The 19,990-nt window shown below is 38.4% G+C and overlaps 1 protein-coding gene across 1 annotated transcript in view; it reads right to left on the reverse strand.

The window, feature by feature from the left end:
• Positions 1-17,657, reverse strand: part of LOC128661412 (histone-lysine N-methyltransferase 2C-like) — a 268,461-nt gene extending 250,804 nt beyond the window's left edge. Inside the window, exon 1 of the mRNA XM_053715668.1 lies at positions 17,246-17,657. Coding sequence (XP_053571643.1) covers positions 17,246-17,388 — 143 coding nt within the window. The 5' untranslated portion in view covers positions 17,389-17,657. The remainder of the gene's footprint in view (positions 1-17,245) is intronic.
• Between the last annotated feature and the right edge of the window lie 2,333 nt (positions 17,658-19,990).

Below are 19,990 nucleotides of genomic sequence, written 5' to 3' on the forward strand. Positions count from 1 at the left end.
AGGATTCAATATCTGATTTTGCATGTATTTGAAACAGATATTTACACCGTGTGCACGATAGACTTTAAATGCCAATGTAACACGTGTGAAACTAAAATTGTGAATGAAGAATGCTAAAGTAAATAGAACACAGATACTGTGAACTAAAAATAAGAGTTGCCTATGAATGGCGAGCTAGAACAGTACAGGAGTGCATCTGGTACAAGTAACACTATGTCTGTTGCATATATTGAATCAGAAGATCAAAACACTATTAATAGTAAAAGGAATCACTCTTTTAGCTTTGACTGTTATTCCAGCATACATCTGTGAACTACCTGCCCAGAGAATCAGTGGAGACCCATATATGTTACTAGATACAACTATACATTTTTTGCTAATATAGGTGCATTGAAAGAAGAATGCTTCTCATAAAACATTAAATGCATTGAAATGTATTTCAGCTCAGACTAGAGAGTGTCCCTTTAATTTCTCAGTACAGGAAAGGTTTCTTTATAAAAGGGTAATAAAGGCAGTAGTCATTATAATAATTATGAAACACATTGTTGTACTCAAGGAGTTAAGCACTAAAAGATATCAGTTTTGTACTGAAGTTGTGATGGTTTCAGGCATTGTCTTTGGAAACCGTATTTGAGCACCAGCTAACAGGTAATGCAATACACTCCCATGTTTAGCACTGTGAAATGATTCTGATTAAGACACGTATTACCAAGCATGGTTATGTAATCCTTGTCTGCCGACAGCCCTCAAACACTGGATGTGGATTAAAGTAATTGATATGTATCCCCATGTGACTCCTAGAGCACCGTGCAATTGAGGTTAAGAGATTGTTTCATCCATAAACACTTAAAGGGAGATTCCAGCGTAGTATTTTAAAATAAATTCCATTCTTTATATATGTATTAAAAAGGTGTTCAACACCGTCAAATTGCACTACTAAAACACTCCTATTCTGCTACAGATGAGAACACAATCAGATTAGAGTAGGGGTCATCAATTGTGGACTTGCAGAGGTTTTCATGGGAAATGTAGTTCCAAAACCTCTGGAGGGCAACAACTGATGACCCCCGGATTAGAGTATACACATGAATGCCTGCTCCTGACTGGCTTACTAGTTGTATCTATATTTATAGTGGCACAGGAGTACGACTTTGACTGTATATTAAACATCTTTGCAGTGGTTAAACACATAGTAAAAGTAAAGAATGTGTTTAAAAATAAGATGTTCTAAAGAAATGGAGTATTTTAATTTTTAAACTTGCTCCTTTATTAATTATAAATACAGTTCCTTAAACAAAAATGCATTTAGTATTTGGGACCCTAAATTTAGAGCTATGCTCTTATTGCCTTTAAATGCCCCATGCATTGTATTTATATGTAGATTAATTAATTAGCAGCAGCTTGGACCCATCCACTACAAGATAAGGCCAGCAATTGGGAGTCACTCCGAACCAGACTGAAGTGATACATTAATATTAACCCCTTAATGACCACAATGTACCCTGTATGTCACTGGTCGTTAAAGGTTTTTTCAGGACATAATAGCACAAGTCTAGCAAGAACACGCTATTAATGCCCTCCCTCCAGCAGACTTTGTGGAATAGAGCAGTCTCAACGCTGGTGGCAAGACCACGGTATAAAACAATCAAGTCCCAAAAAAAGGCCAGTGACATACAGGGTACGTCGCTGGTCCTTAAGGGGTTAAATACACTGCATGTCCCTTGAAACATTGCACTGTAAAGTTGAACACATTTCCTATTATCTATTTTGCATAACTGTGTGTAATAAATTGTTTACAAATCGCTCTTTTACCTTTGTTTTTTCCAGTTGAAAATGTCAATACTGCAGTATTGGTTATAAAAACACTATGTAAATAAGAGGCAGAAGAAAAACCAACCCTAGTGGGGGTGGGTAAGAGAGAAAGCAAGTCAGCCCATTCCGTTTGAAAGGATGTCCCTGCAGCAGCTTTGAATACAACAAACTATACTGCTTTACTAACTACAATCTTTGAATATTGAAGAGTAATAGTTCTGGATCCCTACTAAATCTCCTAAAAAAAATAAAAAAAATACTAGCACCTATATTTTTAACATTTCTGTTTCCAAAACACTTTTCCCTGACTATAAATATAAATGTTGTATTAGCATTTGGCCATGACCTCTATATTTTAAAAGGGATTTTTTGTGATACAGACAAAGCGTTCCATTTAAAAAACAAAAACAGTTTTCAGTTAACTTCTATTATCAAATTTGCTTTGTTCCCATGATATTCTGTGTTGAAGAGATACCTAGGTAGGCATCTGGAGCACTAGGGCTCTTGCAAATGGATAACATTCTCGCAAAACTGCAGCCATAAAGTGCTCCAGAAATGGGCTGGCACCTAAGCTTACACTCCTGCTTTACAACAAAATATACCAAAACGAAGAAAAATGAATAGAAGTAAATTAGAAAGTCGTTTTAAATCACATGCTTTATCTAAATTATGAAAGTAAAAATGTGGGTTTCATATCCCTTTAAAGTTGTCATTAGGCAATGTAATAGCTATATAAATTATTATCAGTTCATGCTCTACAAGATATTTTTATGTAGTGTTATGAACTCAAATCTTTCAGCCTTTCTGGTCTGCTATAGAATTGCAGACATGAAAAGGGATTTATTCTTTAAGTAATAGAGCAATCCACTCATTAAAAAACGTAAAATTCTAAATTTAAAGGGACAGTCTAGGCCAAAATAAACTTTCATGATTCAGATAGGGCATGTCATTTTAAACAATTTTACAATTTACTTTTATCACCAATTTTGCTTTTTGTCTTGGTATTCTTAGTTGAAAGCTTAACCTAGGAGGTTCATATGCTAATTTCTTAGACCTTGAAGGCTACCTCTTTTCAGAATGCATTTTAACAGTTTTTCACCACTAGAGGGTGTTAGTTCATGTATTTCATATAGATAACTCGTGCACATGAAGTTATCTGGGAGCAGGCACTGATTGGCTAAACTGCAAGTCTGTTAAAAGAACTGAAATAAAGGGGCAGTTTGCAAAGGCTTAGATACAAGATAATCACAGAGGTTAAAAGTATATTATTATAACTGTGTTGGTTATGCAAAACTGGAGAATGGGTAATAAAGGAATTATCTATATTTTAAAACAATAAAAATTCTGGTGTAGAATGTCCCTTTAATGAAGGTTACAACTTAAAGTGTTGACAAAATGATAACAAACATTTGTGAGCGAGGGAAAGAGGTTTTTAGAAACAGATGATTTTATTTGGCTTCATAAAGGGATATTACACTCAAAATGAAATCATCCATAAAATGTAGGGTTCACAAAGTTGCACAATCAATTCCAGCTGACCTACAATGAACTACATAGTGGTTGTTTGATAAGGGCAGGGGACCAATTATACTGCTCCTTAATTAACCACAGCAAAGGAGATGAACCAAACATACCTAAGAGGCCTTTCCCTTGACTGCTCGGAAACAAAACAACAAATACAATTTACAGTTTAAATGCTTGTAAAGCAGTTATTTTGTAAGCAGGTCTTTTGTAATGCATATTGTACACATTTTGTGGATCTTCCACAACTACATTGGGATTGTGATAACCCATTTAGGGCCAGATTATGAGCTGCACGCTAATGGTTACGAGCAAGCGATATTGGGTTTATCGCAGCTGTTTGCGCATGTTAGAAGGAGCACTTACAAGTTGACAGTAGATGCGAACGAGTGAGCACAATTGCGATTTACACTAGAATGATTACTGCAACCTCAGAGCTCTGGTTAACCGTTTTGCAAAGCAAAAAAGTTCACAAAGCACATCAAAAATACATTACAAGGTAGAGTTACACTAGTAACACTAAGTAATAAAAAAATATTTAAAGAAATATTGCATAAAAAAAAGTTATAAGGGCTCAAACATATGAGGTCTTAAAGTGAAGGTCAATTTTGATAATTTAGTGCATGGTTTTTAATAAACCTATTAAAAACAAGGGCACTTTAATTAATCAAAATTGACATTTCACTACCTTTCTTCAAAAATTTACATTTTAATCCTGTTAGCCGCTGCAGTGCTTCCTCCGCCCATCGCAAGCCCTCTTCGCTGGTCCAAAATGACGAATCCGGCTTCCTCCAATCACGGCATTGCATCAGGCAATGATCCCCCGGGGGGAAAGCCGTGATTGGAGGAAGCCGGATTCGTCATTTCTGACGTAAGAAGAGGCTTTCGACGGCCGGGGGTATCTGTGGAGCGGCATTCAAGATTAAAAGGTAAGTTTTTGAAGAAAAGGAGTGAAATATCAATTTTGATGAATTAAAGTGCCTAACCTCCCGCACAAAGTATTAACAAACACCGAAACCGCCAAACCCACATTGCAAAATAATAAAGTAATTAACCCCTAATCCGCCAAACCCCACATCGCAATAAACCTAATTAACCACTAAACCGCCAACCCCCCACATCGCAATAAACCTAATTAACCTATTAACCCCTAAACCACCAACCCCCACAACACAAATAACTAATTTAATTACTAAGCCCCCTAACCTAACACCCAGCTAAGCTTAAAAGATGGGTATACAGCGATGCTATGGCGTAAAGGGAGTCTGCGTAAAAGCAGACTGAAGTAAAAAACAATTTATGCTTACCTGATAAATTTATTTCTCTTGTAGTGTATCCAGTCCACGGATCATCCATTACTTATGGGATATTCTCCTTCCCAACAGGAAGTTGCAAGAGGATCACCCACAGCACAGCTGCTATATAGCTCCTCCCCTAACTGTCATATCCAGTCATTCGACCGAAAACAAACAGAGAAAAGAGAAACCATAGGGTGCAGCGGTGACTGTAGTTTAAAACTTAGACCTGCCTTAAAAGGACAGGGCGGGCCGTGGACTGGATACACTACAAGAGAAATAAATTTATCAGGTAAGCATAAATTATGTTTTCTCTTGTTAAGTGTATCCAGTCCACGGATCATCCATTACTTGTGGGATACCAATACCAAAGCTAAAGTACACGGATGATGGGAGGGACAAGGCAGGATTAAGCGGAAGGAACCACTGCCTGAAGAACCTTTCTACCAAAAACAGCCTCCAAAGAAGCAAAAGTATCAAATTTGGAAAAAGTGTGAAGCGAAGACCAAGTCGCAGCCTTGCAAATCTGTTCAACAGAGGCCTCATTTTTAAAGGCCCAGGTGGAAGCCACAGCTCTAGTGGAATGAGCTGTAATCCTTTCAGGGGGCTGTTGTCTAGCAGTCTCATAGGCTAGGCGTATTATGCTCCGAAGCCAAAAGGAAAGAGAGGTTGCCGAAGCTTTTTGACCTCTCCTCTGTCCAGATTAAACGACAAACAGGGTAGATGTTTGACGAAAATCTTTAGTAGCTTGTAAGTAAAACTTCAAGGCACGGACTACGTCCAGATTATGTAAAAGACGTTCCTTCTTTGAAGAAGGATTAGGACACAATGATGGAACAACAATCTCTTGATTGATATTCTTGTTAGAAACCACCTTAGGTAAAAACCCAGGTTTGGTACGCAGGACTACCTTATCTGCATGAAAAATCAGATAAGGAGAATCACATTGTAAGGCAGATAGCTCAGAGACTCTCCGAGCCGAGGAAATAGCCATCAAAAACAGAACTTTCCAAGATAAAAGTTTAATATCAATGGAATGAAGGGGTTCAAACTGAACTCCTTGAAGAACTTTAAGAACCAAGTTTAAGCTCCACGGGGGAGCAACAGGTTTAAACACAGGCTTAATTCTAACCAAAGCCTGGCAAAATGCCTGGACGTCTGGAACCTCTGCCAGACGCTTGTGCAAAAGAATAGACAGAGCAGAAATCTGTCCCTTTAAAGGAACTAGCTGATAATCCTTTGTCCAAGCCCTCTTGAAGAAAAGAAAATATTCTAGGAATCCTAACCTTACTCCATGAGTAATTCTTGGATTCACACCAATAAAGATATTTACTCCATATCTTGTGGTAGATTTTCCTGGTAACAGGCTTTCGTGCCTGTATTAAAGTATCAATGACTGACTCGGAGAAGCCACGCGTTGATAGAATCAAGCATTCAATCTCCATGCAGTCAGTCTCAGAGAAATTAGATTTGGATGATTGAAAGGACCTTGTATCAGAAGGTCCTGTCTTAGAGGCAGAGTCCATGGTGGAAAGGATGACATGTCCACTAGGTCTGCATACCAAGTCCTGCGTGGCCACTCAGGTGCTATCAGAATCATCAATGCTCTCTCCTGTTTGATTTTGGCAATCAGTCGAGGGAGCAGAGGAAACGGTGGAAACACATAAGCCAGGATAAAGAACCAAGGCGCTGCTAGAGCATCTATCAGCGTCGCTTCTGGGTCCCTGGACCTGGATCCGTAACAAGGAAGCTTGGCGTTCTGGCGAGACGCCATGAGATCCAACTCTGGTTTGCCCCAACGATGAATCAACTGAGCAAACACCTCCGGATGGAGTTCCCACTCCCCCGGATGGAAAGTCTGACGACTTAGAAAATCCGCCTCCCAGTTCTCCACGCCTGGGATATGGATTGCTGACAGGTGGCAAGAGTGGTACTCTGCCCAGCGAATTATTTTTGAGACTTCTAACATCGCTAGGGAACTCCTGGTTCCCCCTTGATGGTTGATGTAAGCCACAGTCGTGATGTTGTCCGACTGAAATCTGATGAACCTCAGTGTTGCTAACTGAGGCCAAGCCAGAAGAGCATTGAATATCGCTCTTAACTCCAGAATATTTATTGGAAGGAGTTTCTCCTCCCGAGTCCACGATCCCTGTGCCTTCAGGGAATTCCAGACTGCACCCCAACCTAGAAGGCTGGCATCTGTTGTTACAATTGTCCAATCTGGCCTGCGAAAGGTCATACCCTTGGACAGGTGTACCCAAGACAACCACCAGAGAAGAGAATCTCTGGTCTCTTGATACAGATTTAGCAGAGGGGACAAATCTGTGTAATCCCCATTCCACTGACTAAGCATGCATAATTGCAGCGGTCTGAGATGAAGGCGAGCAAATGACACTATGTCCATTGCCGCTACCATTAAGCCGATTACCTCCATACACTGAGCTACCGAAGGGCGCGGAATGGAGTGAGGAACACGGCAAGCATTTAGAAGTTTTGATAACCTGGACTCAGTCAGGTAAATTTTCATTTCTACAGAATCTATAAGAGTCCCTAAGAAGGAGACTCTAGTGAGTGGGGATAGAGAACTCTTTTCCTCGTTCACTTTCCACCCGTGCGACCTCAGAAATGCCAGAACTATCTCTGTATGAGACTTGGCAACTTGAAAGCTTGACGCCTGTAACTTTTGATTGAAGAATAAACTAAGTATAAAACACCACACTCCTCTTACGACCTCCATCTTGGTTGAGGCTTGCAAGAGAATGACTGGATATGACAGTTAGGGGAGGAGCTATATAGCAGCTCTGCTGTGGGTGATCCTCTTGCAACTTCCTGTTGGGAAGGAGAATATCCCATAAGTAATGGATGATCCGTGGACTGGATACACTTAACAAGAGAAAAGTGATTCATTGTGAACCCTCATTTGCATATCTTACCCAGAGTCCTTAGCTGCATTAGAAACAATGTATCCAGACGTTTTCTTTGGAAAAGCAAGCATTCTGACTTGTTTAGATTTGTTAAATGATCTACACAAAGAGTTATTTTCTTTACAATGTATATTATATTAATATATATATATATATTATATATATATATATATATATAAAACATTCTTCTATGCGAAGAACATTGGAATGTGAAATATTAATATTTTCAGGTCAGTTAAGCACACTTGAGAAAATGTGATTGGGTTTACACACAAGTAGGGTGGTGTTAGGTCCCCCCCCCCATGTTTTCTTGCACTATTGAAGACTATAGGGGGAAGGGAATACATTAACGCAGTCAAGATATTACAAGTTCGGCTTTTTGCGTGCGTCAGGTTAGCCTGCAAGCGAAAAAACTTTTTACTTTCAACTTGTAATACAATCGCTACCCGGCTCTCGCAAAAAGCTTACTTTTAGCAATATGTAATCTGGCCCTTAATGAAGCATACAATATGATTAATTAATACTGCATTTAAGAACCAACCACCTACTTTTTTTCAGAAATAGGAAGGAATTTATAGACACGTAAAATAATCCAAAAGCCAGAAGCCAAAAGCTGCTGTTTTTGTTTTGTTTTTTAAAGACCATTGCTCCTTGCTTTCCAGAAATTGTTAAGCCTTGACATAAAACATGTTTCTTTTGGCATATACTGTGAAACAATAGTGATGACAACCCAAATGATGCATATTCAAGTATTTGTATAAAGATTAAAAAATACCTTTGATAAGCTGCATACTGTAGCAATTCCTATGCCAGTGAGAACATTTGGACCACTGCAGTATTTTTGATGTAAAGTGCACTGAGCGCACACATCCCTATTAATGCTGCTGGTGGAAGGCTTGTTTTCTAAAGGCAAGTGCAGACTTTATACAGTGTGCATGGCTCAATAATGTCTGGAGCCAGCTAGTAAAGTCAAATTCATGAACTAGCCATTCAGATACACTACTATTTCTGCAAATGTATTCCTTGGCACCATCTGTATTATAGAAGAATGCTCCTTTCCTTTACACTTGGTATAATAATTGTATCTATTTCTCCTTTATTCATGTTATCTCTTCCAACACATCTGGCTTTGGTTTTCAGAGGGCTATTTGAGTCGATTTTTACTCTACTTTTCCTGAATCCTTACTAATATTAAATAGCTTATTAAATACAAGTTACTGGGGTCACAAAGTATCCCTTCTTTGCTTTTTATAAGGACCCACGTCTGGAATACATTTTTACCCAGCTCTGCATTAGACAGACATTTGTAAGTTTATTGGTAAACAGCAAATTTATAGTAATTGAGATTACCTGTATTTTCTGTTCAAAATCAGCCTGTAAAGAACACACTGAATCTGCTTGTCAAATAATTTCTACCATGAGGGTTCTCAAAGTTCACAGCATACAGATTTAAAAAGCATAAGCAAATCATTCCAATCAAAAAAAAATTCCAACTTGGAGGACAGGAGAGCATTAAGAATAATCAATTACATGACAAATGACATTATAAATAACATTATATCCCAACATTTTACTAGTGGCATTTGGAGTAAAAATTACAGATTGCTGGATTTTTAACATGAGTGAGAATTTAGCCTATTATCAAAACACTTTTATAACTATGAATGTCCTTTTTAAATCTATTACACACACTGTGTTTATTTGGTCAAAAATATTTAAGAATACATATTATATTACTAATAGTAACCAACCCAAATTTCTTAAAATATCAGAAAACACAACATTGAAGTCTAAAATTACAACAACAACAATATATATATATATATATTAAATTAAATAAAAAAATAAAAACACAGGAGCATTTCAATAAATGGTTCCGCCACAGAAGTACTCTGCATGCACCAAAGCCTGAAATATTCACTTGAGCACACAATACTATTTAAGAGCCAAAATACAACAGTTAACATTGTTTGGTTTTATTTTTATTTATTTTTTTGAGAAATAATAAAGTATCTAGAGGTCACTCATCTCTAGTACTTCTAAATTTTAGGATAATCTGTAGGCCATTTAGAGGGACAGTAAAAAAAAATAAACTTTCATGATTCAGATGAAGTGTGCAAGTTTAAACTTTACAATTTACTTCTATTTAATTTTCTCTTGGTATTCGTTATTGAATAGAATCAGGAGCAGCAATGCCCCAAATATATATACAGGTGGCCCTCGTTTTACAACGGTTCAATTTACACCGTTTCAGAATAACAACCTTTTTTACAGTCATGTGATTGCTATTGAAAAGCATTGAGAAGCAGTGCATTTATTAAAATAGCCAGTAGGTGGAGCTGTCCGCTTGCGTTGCAGCAAAGCCAAGCAAGCTGAAATTAATCAGTTTAACCAGACCTGAGCTATCGAGCAGATTTCAAAGGAACAAGCTCTTCCTATCTATAAATCAGTCCAGATTGGAATGCATAGAAAGAACTGTTTGCAGAAAAATGCAAGTGAAGTCTGTGTTGTGTGATTGTTTTATTAGGTTTATAATGATGTTTAGCAAATATTTTTGTTCATTTAACTTAGTTTAATTATATATTCTGTGTTGTGTGATTATTTTATTAGGTTTATAATGCTGTCTAGCATTTAAAGTCTTCATTTATTTCAAAGCTTTTAAAATAATGTATCAGGTGTCACTTATGACAATTTTGAGAGGGGCCTGGAACCTATCTCCCTCACTTCACATTGACTTACATTATAAACTGGGTTTCGATTTACAACTATTCCTTCTGGAACCTAACCCCGGCGTAAACTGAGGGCTACCTGTATATAAAATCATTTTTTGTTTGTTTTTTAACCCTTTCGTGACAGGGTTAAAGTGTCTACATCGGAACACCTGTTCCGATGTAGACAAATTGAAACTACGCGATCGTGCATACGATCGCGAGATTTCAATTATTGGATCGCATCTGGGGGGCGTCCCTACAACCCTAGGAACGCCCTCCAGACCGCGATCAAGTCCTTGAAGCGCAGAAGGCTTCAGGACAGCCGTTTGATATGACGTTCTATTCCGTCATAACGGCTTTAAAGCCCAGTGTAAATATGACGGAATAGAACGGCATAACGGCGTTAAAAGGTTAATGACATTCTTCAAAATATTTTGCTTGGTAATATACAGAACATGTTTGTATATAGATTTCCATTGCAGAAAACAAAATATTATTATAATAAACTGCTTTATTTAAAGCAAGTCAAATAGATATACAAAGCCTACTTACAGGTCAGTCCCCGATTTTTCAAATTATTTCAATCAAGAAAAACAGCCTTGGTCATTACAAGCAAATCAGGGACCAGCAGTGACTACATTGTACAATATTGCTTCTTTCTTCCCCCTTACACAAGAAGCTGCTATAGGATTGCTTCATAACTCTGTCAGCAGAGCCTCTGACTGGCTAGACCGGCCTACTAAATTATTTTAAAAAGCTATGTGAAGGAAAAACATTTTGCTGGCAAGTTTGCATCCTTTTAATAATAACACATTAAAAGGAGGTGAGGAGATGAAAGACAAACAAACTTTCATTGTTTTGATAGAGCCAATTTACTTTGCTCTCTTGGTATCCTTTGTTGAATAGCATACTCTGGTAGTCAGCTAGATGCTGATTGGTGGCTAATCACATATGCCTCTTGCAACTTAGAGTCCCATACCTTCTTCCATAGAGCGAAGCCGGAGACTTTTACAGGGACCACGGACCAATTTTCTTAGCACTACTAGATAATCAAGTTTTAGGTTGAACACCAAGTTAAAGTGAGAGCTCCAGAGGTGCTGAACCAAAAATGTGCTGGCTCCTAAGCTTACATTTCTGCTTTTTCAATAAAAGATACCAAGAGACTGAAGAAAAATTAATAGGAGTGAATACGTTGTTTAAAATTGCCTGCTCTATCTGAATCATGAAAGAAAATAAAATGTGGGTTTCATATCCCTTTAAGAGAATGCTTCAAAATCAAATAATCACATTTTTCGCTAAAAATTACATAGGAAACCAGTTACTATTAAAAGACATGAAAGACAAAATTAAAAAACATGATTACGATACAGCATGCAATTTTAAAGGACCAGTAAATACAGTAGATTTGCATAATCAACAAATGCATGATAAAAAGACAATGCAATAGCACTTTGTTTGAACTTTGCACTCTTAGTATCTTCTGATGTCCCTTTAAATGCAAACACATTACATAAACCAATAACCAGCTGAAACCCCTTTTAATGCTAAATAGAACAAATAAGTAATTATGCAGCATTGTTTACAATACTTTTATTTTCTTATCAGAAACTTCTTTATAGTTAGCATAGTGCACAGTTTAGCCTGAGGTGGTGAAAATTGCACATCTGCATGAGAACAAATATTGTAGGCACGTTGCGCATGGGATCTCAGCAAGGCCTGTCCCTTCGGCCATAATGCTCACTGTCCAGTTTCATTTGGCCCAGCAAATCATCTTAGACCGTGCTTGGGAAACTACAGATCCTAACATTTAGTAGTGGATATCTGTGCATCAGTATACAGAGGGAAGTGAGAGCAGAAGAGAGCATGGGACATATACTTCAAGGAATCTGAAACCCAATTTTTTTTCTTTCATGATTCAGATAGCGCTTGTGATTTTTAACAACTTTCCAACTTACTTCTATTATCTAATTTGCGTTGTCCTGTTGGAATCCTTTGTTGAAAAGGATACCTAGGTAGGCTCAGGAGCTGCTTATTGGTGGCTGCACATATATGCCGATTTGTGTTATTGGCTTATCTAATGTGTTAGCTGGCTCCCAGTAATGCATTGCTGCTTCTTCAATAAAAGATACCAATAGAATGAAGCAAATGAGGTAATAGAACTAAATTGGAAAGTTGTTTAAAATTGTATGCTCTGAATCATGAAAAAAAAAATGGGTTTTATGTCCCTTTCAAGGTAAGTGCACACACTACCACCAATAAGGGCTTTTTATATACACTGCAACTCAAGTCAACATCAGGACTACCAGAAAATCTTAAAATGAATGCCCATGTGCTGGAGGGGTTGTGCTGGTGGACGTGCGCCTAAAAATGTATTGATAGATAAATAAAACAAGCATACCAAGTTACCACTGGCACACAAGATTTAATAAAACAAAAAGTTAAGTATCATGAATTTGGGCACCCACTCTCACAAGTCTGTCACAACTAGCAAACATTATATGCAAATTAAATTTTGTATTAGAACTAAAACCAACAATGTTACAACAATGTTCAAACCAAATCACCTAATGAATAACAAACCGTGTAAAACCTTACATCGTATTTTAATGCTCATTTAACACCTATAGCTTTGGTGAAAAATTTGTCTTTACCACTCTACCTAGAGACACTGAAAAGTTTTTTTACTTCAAAATGCTGCAAACTGCATAAACCAGCTATGCGGTTGCTTAGAGCAGTGGACACACTCATTTGTTAGTAATTATTGGCCACAAGTAATTTTAGGACTATCAGTCTTGCAGTACTGTGTGTTTAACCCCCACAAAGGGGTAAAACACACAGTAGAAGTGCCGCAGAGTACTGCTGGTCCTGAGTGGAACTTGCCACTGACACAACAGCAGCGCCAGTCGCACAAAGCAGTGCTACACAGGTCCCAAGCAGCACTTTTTTTGTGTTTTTAACCCCTTTGCAGGAACACCCAATACTAACAGATTAGAGCATGTCATTTTTCAACTATAATTGCCCTTTAGTGTCCTTTTATTCATGGGCCTCTGATGTATATCCCAAACAGCTAAATATGTTACTTCACTAAGTTTATTATCTTCCATAGTCTGGATTTGAGCAATCACTGGGACTACACACAACTCATGCATTTTGATTAAGCTATAATGACATGCCAAACAAAACAATAAAAGCTGTCTTTTCATGCAGATAACTAATGTGAAAAGATTGCAACTTTTAATGGGCATAAAAAAGTGAGTAATTTAATAATGAAGGTCTGTATAGTATCTAAAACACTACATTGTTTGCAGAAATGTTTATAAATGATAACAAAAGGAAGAAACAAACAGCAATAAAAAAAATACAGATAAAGTGATGGTAAACTAAAAACCTTTATTTTTTGTAATTTGATGCAACATTTAAAAATATTAGTTTCATTGATGAAAACACACAAATTTAAAACTTACTTTAGTAATATATATATCTGCTCCTGCATGCTCCGGCAGCCCCAACACTAAGACCTCCCCCCCCTGACGTTTTCACCGTTGTCCAATACAAATCGTGGCAGGACCTTTTGCGCATGACGCCGGTAATGCATGCGCAAAAGATCCTGTTTTTTGTTTTGTTTTTTTAAACTGAAACATGCCAAAATGCCATGATTTTGATTGACAACGGCAAAAACACCAGGGGGGAAAAAAAAAAGTTACTAAAGTTTAAGTTCTAAATTTGTGTGTTTTTATCAATGAAACTAGGTTTAAACTTTACCAGCACTTTCTATTTTAGAATTTTTACTATGTGACTAGAATAAATCCAATCGATAGCAGCATTTCCTCCAGTTACAGTCCATTTCCTAGTCTTAGAGGGATAGGAAATCCAAAAACTAGATTTTGTGATTCAGACAGAGCATATCATTGTAAAACAGTTTCTAATTTACTTGTAGAATCAAATTTGCTTTGTTCTTAGGTTATTCTTTGGTGAAGGGATACCGAGGTAGGTGCCTGGATCATTAAATGGCAGGAAATAGTGCTGCCATCTTGTAAATTGATAACATTCTTGCAAAACTGCTGCCATATAGTGCTGCAGACACGTGCACACTCCTGAGCTTACCTCCCTACTTTTCAAAAAAAGAAACCGAGCACAAAGAAAATGTGATAATAGAAGTAAATTAGAAAGTTGTTTAAAATTGCATGCTCTGAATCATGAAAGAAAAATTGAGTTTTACATCCCTTTAAGATGTTCAGCCCTTAACAGGGGTTAGGCACTGTGAGGAATGTATTAAAAAAAGAGAATTAATTTTTAAAATTACGTATATTACGGTTTGTTTACAGTATGCAATTTAAAAAAAATAATTCTACTTTTATTATCAAGTTTACTTTGTTGTCTCCAGGGTGGATTTGAATCATGGTAAACACAAAAAAGTGTCATCCTTTTTTATATGGTGTGCTTTGATCCCTACTGGTTTAAATGGACATGAAAACAAAAAAAATGATTTCTTGATTCAGATAGAAAATATAATTTCACACAACTTTCCAATTCACTTCTATTATCTAATTTGTTTTGTTCTCTTAGTATCCGTTGTTGAAAGCCATAATGGACTACTGGGAGCTAGCTGAAAACAATCGGGTGACCCAATAACATGAGACATATGTACAGCAAACCAATCAACAGAGTCTACCTAGGTATCCCTTTTTAAACACCGAAAATCAAGAGAAAAAACAAAATGAGATCATAGAAGTAAATTGGAAAGTTGTTAAAATCACATGCTCCATCTGAATCAATAAAGAAAAAAAAAAAACTTGGGTTTTATGCCCCTTTAAGAAATTTGAGGGTTTGACCAGGACTGTATATTACACATGCTTTGTACTTTATACATTATCTTTTTAGTTATATAAAAAACACTTAAATTACACTAGTGCTGTTCTTGCAATTTAGCAGTGAAAGGGACAAAATCTGTAACGGAGCATAATTTGTGTATACAGCATTTTGTTTTTAGTATCATACATTTGTTGCATCTCATAAACGTAACAAGCCTAAGTTGGTAAATTGCAGTTATTAAACTTTATAAAGATCTGTTTAAAACAGCAATACAAATATGTGCTATAAACATACAGACCTAAAATAGTCTCCCATAATCACTTCTACACCCCAACAGAGAGTAAGCACTGACAGCAGGAGAGGAAAGCTGAACAAGCACAAGGGGTTTCTTTATCAAGACGACAGAGTTATCCAATCTTAGCACAAGGAGATATGTGTTAAAAGAACAGAATGGTCTGTTCTTAGCATAATGGGTGGCCTGTGTGAAGAGGGAGAAGAGGTAGCTTGTCCAGTGCTAAGGATTAAATGGACCTGTGTTGATATATAACCAAGGTGTTTGGGCCAACAATGGAGTCTTGAATTAGCAGGAAGTGTATATTAATGTGCTCAGTCATCTTTAAAAAAAGAAATCTGGCCAACATTGACATTACAATGAGACATCTAATAAAATGCTGGACAAGGGGTGTTTGGTTTGAGCTATACAGATAAAAAGAATATATATTTCTTCTATACACAAGGATGTTTCGCAATAATGACAAACAAAATGTAAGACAACAGTCTGAAAGGCCTGTAGGGTTTGGGAGAGGCAGGTTTTCATACCTCAGGTATCTGACAGCTGGACCGTCAAGTAAGTTATGTGGCAAGTTAGTTAAAAACACGAGTTACTGGTCTATATTAAGTAGTTCTGCTGGGACATAAAATGGGTTGGCCTACAATTTACAGCAAAGGGAAATTAACAGTACAAATTTGGACACCATTGTGTAAACCTTTAGTTTTGGCCTTGGCTAATAGAGAAGCTACGTCAATGTGAAAAAATGTTGGACAAAGAAAAACTGATTTATGTAAAGTTGGAAAGACCTGGAGTCCAAGCATTTCAGAAAAATAGAAGGCACATTATATAACAAATACTTCATTAGGGTTGCCAAGGTACCATTGGCTAAATGATCTGCAGCTACAGCAGCCAATGGGTAAAACCGATGATTAGCACAAGCTATGTCAGAGTGCATGAGTAATCTATGCAAAATGACCACAGTAGCCATTTATCACTGGATTACCCCCTTGGGAGACAGAAGGTTCCAACATGTTGCTTTACAAGGCGCTGCAGACTTCTAACACTGCAAAAAGAATTAAACATAATCGACATGCTCAATCAAAAAAAATAAAAAATTACTGTAAAGTTCAGATTTGGCCAGACCGCGGATTTCTCAAAACGTGTTGCAGAAAGCCATATTTTGGTTAAAAAGAGGCTTTGGGCAAACATATACAACAACAACAAAAAGCAGCTAGTAAATGTTGATAGATATCTTTCACTCTTGGTTGCCAAAACAGTTGTAGTTGAATATGTTTTAGATCTTCTTGACAGCAAAGATATTAAAGTAATAGCCATGTTAGGGCAAAAGTGTATTTTATTGAGAGATACAACATTTTGGCAGATCACAATCTTCCCAAACCAAGATGCAAGCGATCTTAGATTACAGAGAGATCAATTTGCAAACACTGATGTGTTGCAGCAATCTTTGGATTAACCCCTTATTTACAAAGAGGGCTGCAATGTTTAGCACTGAGTGTTTGGAGATAAAACATAGCTATCATATTTGAGCAGAAGTGACAGTGGGCAGGCCATGGGCAAACAAGGGGTGCAACAGGCATAAAGCTGAATGTGAAAATACATGCCTTACATAACGGTGCATCTGGTAGACCATGACATCTCATAAGCAGGTAGCCAGATAACAGATGTAACAATGTGACAGCTGACAGAGGCAGCCTCTACTCTAGCCTAGACCTACCAACCTCATATAAGGGGACACATCTGTAGTAAAACAAGCTAAAGAGGAACCAGCTATTCCAGGAAACTGCAGGCTCTCCCCTCACGTCACCTCCCTCCTCCCCACCCCCAGCTGTGTGCCAGGGTAAACTCCAGGAGGACATGGCAGGGATCCCATCCACTTACTTCTTACGGGTCCTCTGTAGGGGGGAGGCACCATCCTTTCGGGGGCGGCCCCGGGGTCTTTTGTCCGTGGCTGCTGGGCTGGCTGGGGCCAGGGGCCCGGGCTGCTCACTGGGGGACTCTAAGCTCTTGTCCTCGGTTGACATCCTAGGGAAGGGGGCCGCATTGATCCTCCCCGGGCTCAGGCCGTCGCATCATCGGCTGGATAGTATAGGTGACGCTGGGGGGTGGGGAGGGCCCGGGGAGGGACGAAGGAGGTGGAGGCACCGGGGAGATGACAACAAAGAAAAAGCGCACTGTTGACACACAAATCCAACAAACCGCGGCCTTGACTGAGCTCCGATCACCGTAAATCCCGAACGTGCGTGAAGCTGACTTCCCCTCCTCCCTGCGGGAAGCGAAAACACGCACACACTCACCGGGGGCGGCACTGCGCATGCGCGGAGTAGAGGTAGGAAGGGACTGACGAGGGTCTGATGACGTCACGCATAATCCCCACCACCCTCTCCACTGACAGCAGAAGAGGGACTCGGCAGAGTGTAAAACCTGGAGATGGCTCACGTGACCGGAGCTGGAACTAGCGCTGTTTGTTATAGGCTGCAGCGAAAAGAAACTGAAAGTTGGTTGGGAAGTTAAATGACCTGCGATGGTATTAACCCCTTGACTGCAGGTAATGGCGCGTTGCAGCACTTTCGGCTGAAACAGCATTGCTGGGCTTCACTCTGAAGCTGACCTGCGTCTCCAGCCTTTACTATCCATGAGGATGTTTTCTTCTTGTTCTTAAAGGGACAGTCTACACCAGAATTTTTTTTGTTTAAAAAGATAGATAATCCCTTTATTACCCATTCCCCAGTTTTGCATAACCAGCACGGTTATATTCACCCTTTGATTGCTAAGCACTTTCCCACCTGGGTGCTAAGGTTTTTTAAAGTTTTTTTTTTTATTTTATATTTAATTTTTTTTTTTAACTTTTATTTTTTATTTCAGATCCCCAAGTCTTACACTGTTGGAAAGGTTAGGCGATTACCTTTCCAACGGTGTCTTGGGGGTCTGTAGCTGCTTAGATGCTTGAGATACAGGCTTCTAAGCAGCATGCCCTGCTACTATATTTAACAATGTTAAAGGACAGTCAACACTTACTTTAACATGTTTTTATATTGAAAATAACAAAACGGAGGTCCGCCTACACTATACCCCTCCTGCCTTGCCGCCTTGCTTCTGTCCTAATCAGCGGCGCTAACTACTCTAATACCCGGTAAATATGGATGCCGGACTCCCCCCACCATTACGTAGCTGCCTTCTTCTTCAACTGATAAGCAAATCAGAATCCAGTCCTCGGACTGAAATTGCACGCGCTTGCAATTTCTGTCCGATGCCTGGATTCTGATTTGCTTATCAGTTGAAGAAGAAGGCAGCTACGTAATGGTGGGGGGAGTCCGGCATCCATATTTACTGGGTATTAGAGTAGTTAGCGCCGCTGATTAGGACAGAAGCAAGGCGGCAAGGCAGGAGGGGTATAGTGTAGGCGGACCTCCGTTTTGTTATTTTCAATATAAAAACATGTTAAAGTAAGTGTTGACTGTCCCTTTAATGATAAAGTTGCACAGTGACGTCATCTCGTCATTGTGCGTGACGTCCCCACACGTAACGTGAAGCCCCGGTGATGCCTGTCACTATGCAGGCCCGATCACCGGGGTAGGAGCCGGTGGGAGCCCCAAGATCTCCCTCAAAGTGGGAGAGTGCTAGTGACGGCTCTGAGCCGTCATTAGCACCTGGCTTAGACAATTTGTAACAGCTCAGAGCCGTCATTAGCACTCAAGGGGTTAATATATGTTTTATCTCTGTGATTACCTTGTATCTAAGCCTCTGCAGACTGCCCCCCTTATCTCAGATTTCTTTTGACAGACATGCAGTTTAGCCAATCAGTGCAGACTCCTAAATAACTCCATGTGAGTGAGCACTATGTTTATCTATATGACATACATGAACTAGTACTATCTAACTGTGAAAAACTTTCAAAATGTTCTGTGCTAAGAGGAGGTTTTTAACGGTTTAGAAATCAGTTTGAACCTAGCTAGGCTTAGCTTTTCAAAAATACCACCAAGGGAACAAAGCAAATTTGATGATAAAAGTAAATTGGAAAGTTGTTTAAAATTGCATGCCTATCTGAATCATGAAAGTTTAATTTTGACTAGACTGTCCCTTTTAATGTTTGCTTCTTCTATTCCAAGCAATGATGTTGTTTGAGGTCCAAACTGTTATTTGATTAGTGATAAAGTTAAAGGGACATATCATTTATTTCTGCGTTTATAAAGGTTTATTTAGTAACTAACAAACACCAAGATTACAAGTTGTGTGGTATGGCTTTTGAATGCCTGTCAGCTACTTGGTATTACAAGTCGCGTGGTATAGCTTTACAGCAATTGTTATGGCCTATACCGCAACAATCCATTCTGCATTCAAAGACCTGGAGTTATAGACTTTGCGAAACAAAAAAGTTTCACAAAACCTATAAAAAATATGTTACAAAGTATATTAACACCCATAAACTACACTATTAATCCCTAAACAGTCACCCCCCAGCATTGCAACTAATAAATAAAGCTAATAATGAAAAAAGAATCCCAGCATCTAGAATATACTTTAATTGATCAGTACAGCTTCGTTTCAGACAAACAAAAATGCAGAAAATAGTGTTCATCTACTCTTCTTCACACAAACCCCACCCTCCATGTACAAAACCGCTTA

Source organism: Bombina bombina, chromosome 5 (assembly GCF_027579735.1).
Source record: "Bombina bombina isolate aBomBom1 chromosome 5, aBomBom1.pri, whole genome shotgun sequence".
Classification (NCBI taxonomy): domain Eukaryota; kingdom Metazoa; phylum Chordata; class Amphibia; order Anura; family Bombinatoridae; genus Bombina; species Bombina bombina.